Genomic DNA, 16993 nt, shown 5'->3' on the forward strand with positions numbered 1-16993 from the left:
ATAAGGATGTTATGGATGAATAAATGAACATTAACAAAATTATAAGGGTAGAAAAGTAAACAAAAATTATCAAGGTGGCTTCATTCAATGTCCTTAGATATAAGGCTTAGGTTCACTTGCCTCATATCCAAATGCACACAACTGTCTGGTGACAGGATAAAGTTGGAAACCTAAATAAAACAGCCAAATTGGAGGACGATAATTATACTCAAATTCTTTATCCAAGTGAGACTATTAGATTCCAGTACTTAAGAGTTGTTCTTTTTTTAAAACAGTAGAGGAATTATAATAGTTCAAATATAATATCTATTCAAAATTTTTAAAACTTCATTGGTTCTTTTACATACACAGTCCACTAAGTACTGAGTCGAAAACTAAACTATCAGCCTTCTAGTTTGATCAAATGAAGAAAGAACAAAGAACAATAAAGGCACAAATATGCCCTTACACGCACATTGTTTGGCTGAGTATGTATCAGTTCAGTCTTGGACGGAATACTGATTTTAAACTCAAAAGGGATCAAAAAGTTCTCTTTTGAGGGATTATGTTCTTACACAATAATATTTTCACTCATCACTAATATTTGTGTAGTTACAGGGCTCTCAACTTGTTATATAGCAGAATGGCAGTAACTGTACACTAAAAACAAGTAGGCAAACAAATTATTTCGAAATTCTCCGAGAAACTCCTTTTATCAGTTTTAGCAACATCTTTCAGATATAGTTATTTAAGCATCTAAAAAGAACTGCAGGGAGTAAAGTCTTTGAAGCAAATTATTTTAATTAATGATACTTTAAGAAAACCTATGATAGTTCATAACACTTCCTGACTTTACTCATCAGATTTGATACCAAATGGCTCATTAAGGTATAACATCCTTTTAAAGGTGTTTCATCTTTTGTTGAGATGGGTATCTTTAAATGGTCTTTGGTTTGAACTTGTAAATTTCACTGTCCTATATAATGTACATATTACAAATATATAAATTTGCTACATTTGCTGGAAATTAGAGTCATTCAAACAAAAGTTCTATGATCAAATATGTCTGGGATAAGATATGTTTAACATACTTAAACAGATTTCCTTCCTATAAGACTTTTTAGTTCAGATGCTACAGAAGGTACAACTTAAGGACCTTGATGCAAATAGTTTATCTGGGAGAGAGTCCTAGGAAAGAGGAGTGAGGGAATAGGAACAATGACCCAAGGAAAACAAAATGCTAACACAAAAGCGTTATTGATGCTGCTGCTGTGGGCAACAGAGAAGTAGACTGCATGCCTCTGGAATTGTGTACCTAATGGATGGGAGGCTGGTGCCTTTATCTATCAGTTATTGTCCCTCATTAACTGAGGGTTGTTAACAACCTGTACTTCCAGTCTGTACTTGAGCACTGCATAAGGAACACCCTCAGTGGGTTCCAGCAGTGTTAGAAAGTGGAAAGGTCCTTAATATGTAATTGTATACTGTGGAACTATTTATTCTAGAATTGGACTGCATATATATACAGAAAGCTACTGCCCTTGAACTTTTTAGAAGATCTCTAGTTTTCACACCTAACGAAGTTCTCTTTAAATATTGCCAATTTCTTACAGAGTTTTTAAGGCTTACTAGTCTGCTCCACTGAAGTTTTGGGGAAGGATTCAAATTTTATCTGAAAGCTTACTCAAATTAAACTGTTTGCAGAGAACTTCAATTTAATATTTTCACTAACATTTAAGAGTTTCCAGACTCTAAGTATGCTGGCACTGAAATTGATGTGTGATTAGTAAAAAGCTGTATATTTAAGTAATAGATTACTGAGACTTAACAATGCAATTGTTTACACTTTTCATTCTTTCAACAGGTTTGCTGGGGGGAAAAAAACTATGTCAAACACCATGAAGAATAACAATGTTAATGAGCAAGACACTGACATCAAAGAGATGTAATAATGTTAAAATAAAGGTATGAGCCTAATATGTTCTCTATATCCCATGTAAGGCATTCTGGACCCAGAACTTTTAAATCATGTATTTATTCAACAAAAATTTATCAAACTCCAATTAGTAGGTATACACTTTGTTAAATGTCTAGTAGTTACAAAGTTGAACAATAAACATAGCCTTTAGTTATAAGAATATTCTACTTTCCAAAATACTCTGGAAAGCTTTATTTAAGTATTTTAAAATAAACTTATTAGACAAAAACAGAATGGGAAAATTCACTTTGTAAAAAACAACAGCCCATTATTTGTTTTTGTAGTATTCAAAATAATGCTATTTATCTTTTAAGGCAAAGTATTTTCAAAATAATTTATGGTTGGGTTCTAAAAGCCAAGAACAATTAAGGTTGACCAGTGCCCTGTATACATATTCTAAACCCTTCTAAATTCTGCACACACAAGAAAATATGTTAAAAGTCATTTCTAAGATAGATTTTTTATCATTTAGTTATTAGATCAACTGATTTTTAAGATTATCTTATATGAAAGGATAATATTTTTTCACCATCAAAAGGCAAATCAGGAGTAAGACTTCCTAAGATTTGCATCAAAGGTCTAGTCAACAGTACATGAAATGCTTAAGTACTCAATTTCAATTAGAGCTCTCAATATATTAATAATTAGCCTTATAACGATTTTAATATATTGTCACTTGCAATGATGCAAAGTTATTGTGGTTACTATCTACTTTTTTACCCACTTCTTATAAGCATCCTATAAAAATATGAATGTATCTTAAAATGGAGAGAAAGAGAGAGGAAGGAAGGGAAGGAGAAGAAAATCTCTACTCAATACATACCTTTGTGGTATGTATGGAGAATTCAAATTATTTTTAGAAAGCACAATTAAAACTATTTATGTCCTGCAGTCTAACTTGAAATTAATAAACATTTTATGGTCAAACTAAAATAACAAATTTAGAGAAGAAATCAGTAACCATTTCTTTGAATATATAGTTTTAAAATCAACTTAAAGCTATACAAAGTCTAAAAGGTAAAGTCATTTGATTGTCTTATAAAATTCTAGAACAAAATTCCCATTAACATGACTTCTACTTACTATATTCTTTTATATTTAAAAACTTAAACACTAATTTAAAAAACTAATTAATAACTTAAAACACAAGTGATGTCAACTTGAAGTTGCCAAACCAAGTTCAATATGGAAGCCAATGAACTAAGTTATTCTGAAGCATGGTCCTAATATCAAGGTAACACGTAATCACTGACTAAATTCACCTTCACAAACATTACATATCACAACTAAAGGAAAAATATGAACTACTTCCTGTGAAAAGACAGTAACAACTAATTAGGAAAAAATTAACAGCACATTTCACTAATTCATTAGTGGAAAAGAGTTCCATGGAAGCTAAGAAAGAAAACAAATGAACAAACAAGCTCACAGACAGAGAACAGACTGGTAGCTGCCAGAGACAGAAGTGGGGTCAAAGGCACAAACTTTTGGTTATAAAATAAATAAGTTACGGGGGCATTAAAAAAAGATTCATTTTTAATTATTTTGTGATTAGTTTAAGGTATTATTGGTTGCAACTGTCTTTGTAAGAACCAACTATAGTGAAGTTAAGGAATTATGTATTTTTGTTTTTACTTGGTAACGTCAAGAACAGCTGTATTATAGGTGCAAACTGAAGTGAACTAATGGAATCCCTAAACTATCTCTTAGAGCTAATACTATACTTCTTTTTGAATTAACCTCTCTGCAGACATCTAGTATAGCAAATTTCTTTCCATCAAAACATAACAGAATTCACATTAACCTCTTCAAGGAGGTTTATCTGCCTCTCACTTGATCATCTTATAATTCCCCCATATATGCATCTACCATCCTTATAATACTTTGTCAATATATTATCTATTAAAACCAAGTGTGGTTTTCTGTTAGAAAGTATTAATTGAAAGGCAAAGACTACTTCTGATTTATAACTTGTATAAGCTATAGAAGTAAATCACAGTGCCCCATTATGAGGGAGAAAATATTTAAATTTTCACCATGCTCAAAAATTATAGGAAACACCAAAATTACAATAATTAAATTAGTCGCTAGAGTACAATTCAAACTATAGTTGATAAATGTGAACAGAAAATAGTGATCAAAAGCAATAAAATTGAATACTTCAAAACAGTGTTCTCAAAATAAGAGTTACATTTAGAAAAACAACAGGGTCAAAGCCAATTTTCTGGAAACCCCACTGTTTTAAGCTAATTTATACATATTTTTTCACTTCATGTTACTATAAAAAGGGAAACTTGCAGCTGGAAGTGCAGTTACCTCCATTAAGTTCTTTAATTATAGTATACAGAACTTTTCAGAAAAACTTTAAGCTTAAGGAGAAATTATTGGTAATTACACTAAATAAAGACATACATGAAAAAAAAAAAGAATAGGTAGTACGAATGTCCATGCATTTTTACATGCCAGGATCATGTGATGTGTATAAGGACATTAGAAATAATATTTTCTCAATAACTCTATCATCATTCTCATTTTAAAAACTACTAAAAAGAAATCTAGTAAATGTAAATCTGAGGCCAATTTAAGAATAGCATGTCATTATTCTTGGCAGTTTAGCCTTATGAGTCATAATACTAAAGATAAACATTGCACTACGGTGGTTTTTAACCTGTACCCAATGCAAAGGACAAACATGTTCCATGTACATAAAACTTTTTTAATAAAAGAAGACTAATCTACACTGACATGAGAACAGTTGTGCCAGGAGTACAGAGAGAGACTGATTGCAAAGGAGTATAAGGAAATTTGAGGGGCAACAGAAATATTCTGTATCTTGACTGTGGTAATGGTTTCAGAGGTGTCTGTCTATATATCTGTCCCAACCCCCTGAATTATACACTTTAAATGAGTGCAGTTTACTGTACAAAAATTGTACCTAAACAAGTTTCATGTTAAAAAAATGATGTCCATAAGCATAGTAGTTATAAAATTGTATAAAAATTGTACTTCATTAAATTCAAGGGTCATCAAATTCTCTAATAAAAAAAACAAAATAAAGATTTACTTTGAGTATCACAAACAAATCTTGAACTTCTAGAAATTCAGAACTATCAATTTATTTCATTTTTACTTAGGTGTATTAACAAATACGGGCTGTAAGATGCATTATCTATAGATGACTAGATTACCAAATTCAAGTAAAAGAACATTTAAAATTTCTTCTGAGTTAAGCAGAGAAATTCAGGACCAAGTGGAAACAAATTTAGCAGCCATTCCGAGGCATTTAAACAAAGTGTCCAGGACCAGACTGTCTCACATAGTTAAACCACACACAGACCAGCCCTCTCAACATTCTTGAGCACCTGATATATAGTGACACACCTAAAAGTGGAACAGAACTTTCAAGGTGTTTGGTGCTTAAGCAGCTTCTGAGAATCAAACAAAAGAACCACCTGAAAACCTCCACCTGACACCCAACATGTTCTGACTAGTCTTACTTCTTTCAGGGAAAAAAATCAATATTCTAATATGCTAAATGGGTCCGACCTTTCATATAAAAACTTTGAAATATAAGAAGGGGGAGGCAAAAAAAAAATGTTATAACCATTCTAATACTGGAGAGGAAAGAGATTACAGAATAATCTAGGCAGAAATTCCAGGAATCATTCAATCTTCAATGTTACAGTTCTTAAATGCATCCAGGCAGGACAGCTACAGATACACCTCTTCTTAAAAAAAAAAAAATTACGTATTTAACAAATTTAATGCTTTCTATGTGCCAGATACGATTTTAAGTACTTTACAAATGCTAACTCATTAAATTCTAATACTAACCCACTGAAGCACATATTTTACTTTACAGATAGGGGAATTGAAGTACACAAAGATTAAAGTAACCTCTTTAAGGATACATATCAAACCAGGCAGTCAAGTGCCAAAATCCATGCTCTAACCACTATACTACCTTGACACTCTTTATGAGTTTTTAATTTATGAACTTTAATGGATATGAACAAAGCTTTGACTAGAGCAAATACACTGACTCTATTAGCCACCAACAGCCTTTTGTTAGTCAAATGCAGTTACTTAGTCTCTGCAATTGCATTATTTGTTAGATATTTTGGCAGCGAAGTTTCATGTCATTGGTCTGGTGTGGCAACCAGTCGTTTATTTTATTGCTCCTCACATGAATCCACTGTGCAGCCATGGCTCAAAACAATGGGTCTATGGCAAGGTTATAAACTCCAAATGCCTGGTGAAAAAATACACAAAACAATGAGGCTTTGGGCAATCTGAAGAGTCAAATTTAGTTAAAAAGCAAAACACTGCAATGGATAAAACTTGGTATGTACAAACACAATTTGGCCCATGGTGCATCTTCTGTGTTTGGAATACTCTTTATTATAAATATATTTATGATAAAAACAGTTAATCAAAAATATAAAATTCTTTGAATAAATTCTGCACAAGAGATGAAAAGAATTAAGTCAGAATCAATGGCATCAACATTTGTTATTCCCTTGTGAAATAATTTTACCAGTTGATCTCTTTACCACAGAGATCACTTCTTTAGTGTAAACAGAGGACTTAGGAACAACCTCCTGGGACTAATTTCTGTGTAAACAGGGATAGGAATTTCTGTATAAGTAGAGGAATTTCTGTATAAATAACAAGGGGGATATTCAGATGTCCCTCTAAAGGCCTAGAATTTGCCATCCATTTAAAAATAACTCTTCTAATAGGCATCACTACATCTACACTTACTGCACAATAAATTAGTATAGTTTTGACCAGTGGTTTTCAGATGTTTGGATTTTGCAACTAGTACAAATTTCACCTCCAAAATTTAGGAGATTGATATTGGTGTTGTAAAATTTTTGTCTCTGAAGTTAGAGTACATAAGTGTGTATATGTGTGTAGGTGTGTGTGTGTATTAATACATATACACAAAACTATTATTTTCTAATACTAACACACACAAAGACACATTACACTTAAAATATCCTTATAGTTCTCATGTTTCTGTGGACAAAACTTTAAAAAAAAATCTTTGGTTGACACTGGTATGTGGGAACCAAAAGGAGGGAAAGGGGAGTAGCAGATAAGAGAAACAGAATTTAAAGTATACAGTAAGATAAGGCAAGTTGATTCAACAATTATTGAATGTTAAGGACAAAGCACTTTACAATATCTGTATTCTCCATTATTTACAGTTTTATTTATAGAAAAATAAAATGATCCTCATAATGATAATCTGAACCATTTTTAAAAAGGTACATTTAATTTAATGTACTCTATATAAAGATATAACCATAAATTCATTACAAATATTTGTATCCAGAAGTTAAAATTTAAAGGTTAAGAATATAAAAAGATTAAACTTAACTGTCTAGAAGTAACTGTATTAGCTTTGTTGTGTGTGTGCCTTAAATCTATGAGGCATGATTCTGGGTACTAGGGATACAATGATAAAAGGCAGAGTCCTACTAAAGGAACAAACTCTAGTGGGAATGATAGAACTGGTAAGTGGCACTGGTAAAGTGGCACTGGTAAGTGGCAAATACTATAAAGGGTGAGCACACTTGTGCCTCATGGGAGCACAAAGCAGAAAGAGGAGAACTTATACAAAATTGGACAATACTGGTGTCTTCTAAGATATGTCCTCAGTTACACATTATCACAGTTTATCTGCCCTTAAAGCTTCAACTTACAGAGAGGGCTTCTAATCCTATACTTCCAAGGAATATGTTCCAAACTAAATCATTACACCATCCCTATCACAAGTCAACTTGCCTGCCAACTCTGTTCTCCCTGCCCCCAATCCCACAAACATGTTTCCAAACTGGATCAAAATGGCTACTTTTATTTTCTCAGGTAAGATTTATTTTTTCTTTTGTATTTTCTTTTTTAAAAAATTGTTCCTTTTATTTGTAGTTGATATACAATATTATACTGGTTTCAAGTATATAACACTGTGATTCAACAGTTACTCACATTATTAAGTCCTCACCTCAACTAGTACAGTTACTGTCAACACAGAAAGATGTTAACAGAATCAACTATAGTCTCCATGCTGCACTTCCATCCCCTTATATTATGATTGAGATTTTGTGCCTCTTTATCCCCCTCCCATTCACCTACCCCAACCTCTCCCCCATGGTAACCACTAGTTACTTTTCAGTGTCTGTAAGTCTACTGCTGTTTTGTTCATTTTGGGTTTTTTTTTTAGATTCCACATATAAGTGAAATCATATGTTGTCTTTCTCCACCTGCATATTTCACTTAGCATAATACCCTTTAGGCTTATCCATGTTGTTACAAATGGCAGCATTTTTCTTTTTTTATGGCTAAATAATATTTCACTGTGTATATGTATCACATTTTTACCCATTCATCTACTGATGGACACTTTGGTTGCTTCCTTATCTTGGCCACTGTAAATAATATAGCAATAAACATAGGGGTGCATGTGTCTTTTCAAATCAGGGACTTAGTTTTCTTTTGGTAAATTTCTAGAACAGGAATTACTGGGTTGTATGGTATTTTTTTATTTTGCTTTTTGAGAAACCTTCATACTGCTTTCCACAGCAGCTGCACCAATTTACATTCCCACCCACAGTGTAGGAAGGTCCCTTTTCTCCACATCCTTGCCAACACTTGTTACTTCTTGTCTTTTGCAGTGGCCACTCTGACTGGTGTGAGGTGATATCTCACTGTAGTTTTGATTTGCATTTCCCTGATCATTAGTGATGTGTAGCATTATTCATGCACCTGTTGGCCATCTGTATTTCTTCTTTGGAAAAATGTCTTTCCTGCCAGGCAAGAAATACTGACATCATCTTTGACCCCTCTCCTTTAATTGCACTAAAACTGATCATTTTGACCTTCAAAAGGTCTTTATATTTCTCTATTTTCATAATCACTGATGTTATCTATGCTATTAACTCTAAAATAAATATAAGAGTCTCCTAGCTGATTTCCTTTCATCTAGGTTCCTTCCTATTCTACAGTAATTTAGCTCAGTGTTCCTCAACTCCTTTGTCCATTGTGTATTCTACAGAGCTCTTAAATATTACAGATGACTGTGTTCCATGAAGTTCCAGAGATGAACTAAGGCTATGATCCACTGCATTTGTTGTTATATTCTTTTTTTTCTATACTACCATTGAAGGATCTACACCATTACTTTTGATTTTTACTGTATCTTTTGAAACGTAAAAACCCCTTAGAAGATACCTTACTACAAAGATCACTAAAAATAACAAAATCAAATAGCTAACATACTATGTGCCTCTCACTGAACTGACTTATTAGTCAATGCTCCCTTTATCTTTTAGTGTTACTGATTTTTAAACTCTTTTCATTTTTTCCCCCTGCTAGAATGGCAGTTGAAACTCTCCTAGGGCAAAGTTAACAAGCTTTTTTGTGGACAGTCTTCCCATTACTTATTTTGCTAGTTAAGCAAAGATTCTATCACAAAAAGCAGCACTTTCTGATTCTACACCAGAATGAGCGTGACTGGGAAGAACACATAAAGCAAATTCAGTAAAGCCTCACTTGGAAAAAAAAAAAGTAAGACAAAGAGAACCTGTTCCAAGTTTCTTGGGGTCATGGAGTGGTCATTTTAAAGCAGTGTTGAAGGACATCAAAGGGAAAGAAAAAATTAGGAAATTTCAATTAAAAACATAATCTAATTCTAAAAACAATTTCAAAACTTTATTTCAGGAAAAACACTAATATTACATTCATTCTTTCATGTTTAGACCTTTGGTTTTAGTTTAATTTCTAATTCAAAGGTTTTCCCCTCCCTGCCCTCCCCAAGATTCTCTTGTTTAAGGTGTTTGCTAAAAAATAATCAATTACAAATGTTTTTTTTAGCTTATCCTAAACTGCTATTGTAGCTAACCTTCTGCCTCAATAATGCAGAAGTATTTGTGTAATCAATAAGAATTAAACATCTAACCCAGGATATTTAGTCGCTGATTCTTAAAATACTGCTCACAACTGTTAATCTTTTAACTCAATTTTTTCTGGACTTAGTCTACAGAACCAAACTATCCTATGGTTTCCTTTTCTGCTTCAATATCAGTAATCCATCTTGTTTATTTTAACTACTTTTATAATACCATTGCTATTAATAACATTGATATTTTTTAAATGTAGGAAAGTATAATAAAAATTACCCATAATCCCATAACCTTGAGAATATCACTATTAACAGTTTAATTTTTCTCTGATAAATAAACCAGAGTTTTATGGTTTGTTTTTTTTTATGTGATTAACTGTTTTAATCTGTTTTGGCATACAGGATAAGTAAATTCAAGACTGAATAAACTGGTGAGATTTGCTAAAGACACAAGATAGATTACAAAATCAAACTAAATGGAATGGAGATCACACTTTTATTCCCAATAGCTGCAGCCTTTATATTTTCTTGGAATTTTTACATGAACACTTTTAAAAAGAAAAAGAAATGCCAAGCATAATAACAACTATAGAAATGGAATTATATGATTAGTACTATGGAAAAGAAAATCATACAAAGACAACTGAAAATACACATGGTTCTACTTCAGTTTTTAATTAGATATGTACTGTTATCAGGCAGATCTGATTAAACAATGAAGTCCCTGTTTGGAAAGCAAGATTAGCTGTTTCTTATTAAAAAGCTGTCTACAACTCTAATGATATATTTAAAATATTTCTGGTTTACATGATCATATTCAAACAATTCTGTATAGCAAAGACAGAAAACACCTATAGCTGCAAGCATATTTCCATTTATATAAACTCAATCCAAAAGATTGTCCCTTGTCTATAAATAGCTGACACCAGAAACACTCCTCACCACATTTCCCTGCTAATCACTAGACATTTCCCTACAATTTCCTTTTGGTAACTACTTCAGATATCAGCGCTGCCTAAAACACTGACATTTATCTCCAATTCTCACCTTATATAAATTGGCAAAGGATCTTTAAGTGTGACACAGAACAGACAGTAAATGGAGCAGAGAGGGAAAGTGTTGTAAAAGAGTGCATTAAATCTGTTAGTCTTAACCATTTTATCCAATACCCACCACCTAAAGCCTGCCCATCACCAACAAGCATCAACTAGACAAATGGATCAAGAAGGGTAGAGAGAAATCCTTATTTACCAGAGCAGAAAATCTTATTTTTATTCTTTTTCCTCCTCCATTTTCAATTCCACTCTGAGAAATAAGGGAAAATTATATTATCCAACCCAATTCTTATTATCCACTGCTCGCTCCTGTCCTTACTCTCAGTGACTTGTTTTGCCTACTTCTTCATTCTACTCTACCTACTTCCTTCCCTGCCATCTCTCCACAAAACCCCACACATCACACACACCAACACAGTTAATCATTCCTATTCCAAGGATTGCCCCATTGCCATCAGTTTATATTCCTTTACCTAACACAAATTCTAGGGCTACTTTCTGCTTCCCATTTTCCCTGCCATCCCACCAACATTTGGAGTCACCATTAAGCTTGGAGTGGGAAGAAAAAACAGTTATTCCCATAAAATACAGTGCTACTGATGAACTATCCAAATTTCAAGCAAGTATTATAATATTTTGGGGATTCAGCTCAATCATATGTAAATGCAAGGAACTGGTTTAGATCACTCCAAAAACTGACTGGCAAATTTCCAGGTCCCAGTGACAGGGATTCTGAGGCTGTAGGAATTTTCTAAAAAGCACCCAGAAAAGTGCTCAGTCATGTTTGGGAATCAGTGATAAATGCTACGGTTTCTACTAGTCAAACATTCCAAGATCCTAAGCTGGAATTTTCACTGCATCTGTTACCATCCTATCCACTGTCCACCACCCCAAGCCTGCTCACCACCACAGAGCATCAATTGGGCAGGCATAGTGTAATACAGTGAGTGCAGTTTCCACAGGCATTGGTATTACAGTCACTGATTAAACAGGCCTTTGTAACATGACCCAGCATCTAAACACCATTTATATAATTATTTTATGGCCATAGATGACTTGCAAATGGACTTGTAAAATGTGCTTGCAGACAAGAAACAGTATTATAGCAATACGAAGACCTCAAAGGGAAATACTAAACATTATTCTTTGAGATTGTATGCACATCATCAGTCTTTTCCACAGATGGCTTTTTCACAGCTTTTTGTCAAATCACACTGAAGATTTGACCTGCATGTGAGAAATAAAGGTAGAAAGGGCATGCTCAATAGGATCTTTTACTTTGGTAGTGCACTGATGGGGCTTTGTGCATCAATGGAATAAAAGCCTAGACAAGTCTAGATCATTGGTATAATTCAGGGCATTTAAATGCTTAAAGAACAGTCTCATTCAAATGTTTATAGACTGCCAGTACTTTACCTGACCAGAAGCACACTAGACCATTCACTTATGAACTACATGCATCTATTCTAGCTCTGGTAACTTCCACCAACCAATTCTCACCATAAACAAATGTTTCCTTGGTTAATATTCAGGCTTAAAGATATGTTTCAACATGTAGCAACTAGCAAGTATAAACAGCACTTGAAGACACGATGACACATTAGTAGTGTGTTAATTTAAGTGGAACATATTCATTTATAGATAAATAATAATGAAATTATTATAAAAAGGTAAAAATGGAAACCGAATTAAATGCTAGTCATGGTTTTTCTTTAAAAAGATGTACTTGCTTAAATTTGTACAAAATAGCATGATAAATTAAAGTTGTGTCCATTTGTTTCCTTATTTCTCCAAATATAAAAATCTACAGTGAATATCATTATGTAAGTGCATTCTGTGAATATCAAGAATGATGCAGTGGTTGCTATGGTAACGACTCGTTTTACTGAATAAACTGTGGGTTGGGGTTTAAAGCGGTCTTTTAAAAAACAAATATCAACATCTTCACTGCCTGATAAGTCTTTTTCTATTGCCACCTATTAAACAATAACTACAGGCCATCTTTGAGAATGACTATTTAGGCAGCTATTTAAAAAGCTAGGGTTGAATTGCCAAGGGAGGAAACCTTCGAATTTAAAGTTTGAAAAATGAAACACATACACTGTGATTAAGGGACAAGACACTTAATCTTCTATAGTAACTGAAAGTGTTTGTAAATCAAAAGTAACATGATCCTGCATGTCTGTTCCTTCACTGTTATAATTTTGCTTTTAATACTAAATTAACTAAATTTAAGACCAACACTGTAAGACTGTCGACTTTTCAGTTTGCAATAAAGCTAAAGCGGGAGCAAGTAGAAAGTTATCCCTCATTTTGACACAAGAAATTTCTTCTGAGCATATAAAAAAACTGGAAATTTTCACTGTATCTTTCAAAATAGCTCTGTAAAAAAGCCTGTATTTAAAATACCAAGGATAACTGTAGACCCCAACTGCAAAAACTCCTCAGGCAGAAGCAAAATCTACTAGGGCTTTTTCCTTTGCTTAAGACCTTCCATAGAAGGGGTTTCCAGCGATGGCTGTCTTCACCAGCATGTGTTCACAGGAGGCTTGGTAGTTACACAGACTACTCAAAGCTAAACAGTATTTTGAAAACCTGTCCCATATATCTTCCTCTACCCCCGAAATAAAAACTAAAATCGAGCGTTTGAAGAATGGGAGTGGGGGGGCATGGGTGGCGTCCTTCCCCCATTTAACACGGCTTAGTCCAGTGAGCTGGAAGGCCTGCTGACTTCGCAGCCCTGGAAACCAACGCGAGGACGCTCCCGCACGCCGGGCTAACCCGCGGGAATGAGGTGCTGGGAGGGGGTCCGACCCGGCAGCAAATCAAACAGCCCGGTCAATACCAAGGGGCAACGCAGGCTTCTCTCCATCTGTTTCACAAATGGATTTCACCTGCCTCCGTGCTGTCCCCTCACGTCTCCTGCCCGCCTGCCCCTCCTCCGTGAGGGCGCACAGGTTCTGAGCGTGCTGATAATCTCAGCACCCCGGCAGGGTCTGGGGGAGGAAAGGGTGGGGGCCTCGGGGCCGCCGCAGGCCCGGCCTCTCCCGACGGGCCCTCGAGGAAGAGGGGGCGGGAGGAGCGCGCCTGCCGCCGACGGAGGCTCGGCTGAGGAGGGGGCATAAGAGCCCGGGGGAACGGCCCCGGCGGGGCTGACGTGCAGCTCCTCCAGGTCGCAATGGTGGCCCCTGGGGGAGGGGAGAGGTGACCAGGGCCTGGGGGCGCGGGCAGCCCTTCCCCCGCGCTCAGCTCGCCCTTTACCTTCCCGGTACTTCTTGCGGAGCCTCCGGTGGACGCTCTTCACCACTCCGGAGAGCTTCTCCTGCTCCAGCTTCCTCTCCTGCTCCTGGGGTGGTGGAGTGCCAGGAGGACCGGCCCCGTGCCCGCGGACAGCGCCTCGGCCGCCGGCCCCCGGCTCCATAACGCCGCCGCCGCCGCCGCCGCCGCCGCCCCTCGGGCCCCCGCAGACGCCGCCTGACGGAGGAGGTGTGAAGGAGGAGGCAGCAGCGGAGGCAGCGGCCGCAGGAGGCAGAGGATCCGAAGCGACGGCCTCGGGGACGGCCCTCATCCAGACGCACAGATGATTGGTGGACTGTGGAGGGCTGGGCGGAAACGGAAAGGCCAAGAGCCAATGGGCGCAGAGCGCTGGCGGCGCCCCCAGTTGTTTGGGACGGCGAGCAGCTGGAGGAGGCAGGCTCGCAGGCTGCGCGGGGTGGAGCTGGTAGGCAGGATGGGCCGCCGCGCTCCGCCCGCCCACAGGCCCGCCTGGCCTCTGTGCGCAGGCGCCGTGATGCAGCCGGGAGAGGCTCTGAGCAACGCGCTTGCGCGCCTGAGTTTGCTTAGTCTAGGCTTCGTCCTACTGTTCGGCTTTCTCATATTTTCCAGCGGTTCAATCTCCTGTGACTTATATTCAGGTGTGGTGAGGTCAGGGTCCGATACCTGAGCCACCGCTGCACCTTGTCAGGTTCCCTTTAGAAGCATGGCGCTGAAAAGCGCTTTTGAGATGACTTGGTTATAGGAACTTTAACACTTCGAGGGACCGAAGCTTAATGCTTTCATTAGCCCAGGAAAGGTCAGGCTACCACGTGCTGATTTAATTCACGGGCCTGCAGTGCCAGTGCTGGGCGAAAGACAGAAAATGTAGAAAGGAGAGGGCCAGAAAAGCATCAGAAGACTGGGGATGAGGGAAGGAAAGATAGAGAACCCACAACAGATGCCCTCAAGAACTTCTATTACGTCAGGTGTCGCAGAAGGCTTCTGGTCTTAATAGCATGGGAGCTGGTGTGATTTTAAAGTTGTTTTGGGTGTCCTGCTGTTTAATATGGTGGCTAGTCTATGCAGTGTGTGCCTGAGTGGGATTGGCAACCTATTCTGCCTCCTCTACTCCTTTCCCTTCTCTTGGAAAACTTTGGGAGTGTGGTTGTTGACTTTGTCACAGAGAGGTGGAATACTGCTCTAGAGAGAAAGGTAGATTCTGCATTAGCTCCTGGAGTGGTACTGAGGCTGCCAGAGTGTCAGAGATTCAACAGGCTGAGAGCCCGTAATTAATTCTGTTACCTTGTAGTGTATGCCACCCCACTCCACATTGCAGTTGTTGGTTACTTGACGTTGTTTGGGAATCTTTGCAAAACTTCTTGATTGGTGTTTTTGAAATATGAGTTAAGCTTGCATTATATAACTTTTACACACCCTCTTCTGAATAATGAACCCTGAAGAGCAAAGCATTGTACACACTCTCCAGACATAGGAGTGGAAAGAGGAAAGTGAAGGGAGAAGTTTGGTGAAATGTAAAGATAGAAGATGTACCCCTACCTGCACAAGGAAGAGGCAGATCAAACACATATAAATTTTAAAATTACTAATTAAAATTATGAAGAGAAATTACATGGACATGCCTAATAAATTGAGGATATGGTGGTGTTACATTTGAGAGGAAAGGGAAGATTGAAACGTACCTCTTTTGCTCTTTCCATGTTATAATTTATATGGGAGGTAAAAAGAGGTGTAAATATTTGGCAGTTACAACCATAGTAAAGAGAGCATTAAATTTCCTTTGTATTGAATTGTCCTTTTTTAAAAAAGCTTCCCTGCATACTACTACTAGTAAATTTTTAAGTCATTTTTTAAAGTAAAGATGTATGCTGAAGGAAATCTGGAAAATGCAAAAAGGAGTAAACAAAGTAGAAGTGCTAAGAGAGAAGATTTTAAACGTTCTCATCACAAAAAATAAATGGTAACTATATGATGGTAGGGAAGTGCTAGCTAATTTGATTGTGTAATCATTTTGCAACATATAAAAGTATCAAACACATTATATACCTTAAACTTATACAATGTTGCATGTCAATTATATCTTAATAAGGTTGGGGGAAAGAAAGAAAGTAAAAGACACCTGGAAACCCACCACTGAAAGATAACATATATTTCTTTGCTTGTATGTATTTATTTCAAATGGACTATTTCCTGATGCTCTATTATATGAATAGCCTATCATTTCAGTAACCAATTCCCAGCTATTGTATATTTATGTTATTTCCAGTTTTTCTGTATTCCAAGTAGTGCTGCGGTAACACCCTTGTACACAGGTGTTTTTCCATTTCTTTAATTATACATTTCACCAGGGTAAATTCCTAAGAGCCGAATTTCTCAATCAAAGGGTCAAACATGTTAAAGTTTTTTAATATGTTGCCTAATGTATTGTCCAATTACCTTTTCTTAACAGTGGCAGCAGTTTCTGTCACTTCCAGCAGTACATGTGAATGTGTATTTCACTGCATCCCTACCAAATATAGGTATTACAATCTACAAATTCATTAATGAGATTTGTAAAATGTGTTTATTTTTTAAGAAACATGGGAATTTTCTGCTGTTTCTTAACTGGCTATTCTGCTTGGCGTCATATTAACTTTAAATATTAATATAATAGAAAGTAACAGGAACTTATTCAAGACTAGTTATCATTTTTCAAACAAATTTGAAGAGCTCCTTACTTAAACTTGTTTTTTGATTTTACACTTTCTTCAGAAGCAACTCAATTTTTTAAAATTCTCTCTATTATTTTATATAGCTGTTGGG

At 36.3% G+C, this 16993-nt stretch overlaps 1 protein-coding gene across 1 annotated transcript in view; it reads right to left on the reverse strand.

The window, feature by feature from the left end:
- The window catches only part of BMT2 (base methyltransferase of 25S rRNA 2 homolog), a 97295-nt gene extending 82806 nt beyond the window's left edge, over positions 1-14489 (reverse strand). The window contains exon 1 of the mRNA XM_036875599.2: positions 14180-14489. Within this exon, the coding sequence (XP_036731494.2) occupies positions 14180-14486 (307 nt within the window). The 5' untranslated portion in view covers positions 14487-14489. The remainder of the gene's footprint in view (positions 1-14179) is intronic.
- Between the last annotated feature and the right edge of the window lie 2504 nt (positions 14490-16993).

This window comes from Manis pentadactyla, chromosome 7, assembly GCF_030020395.1.
Source record: "Manis pentadactyla isolate mManPen7 chromosome 7, mManPen7.hap1, whole genome shotgun sequence".
Lineage (NCBI taxonomy): Eukaryota > Metazoa > Chordata > Mammalia > Pholidota > Manidae > Manis > Manis pentadactyla.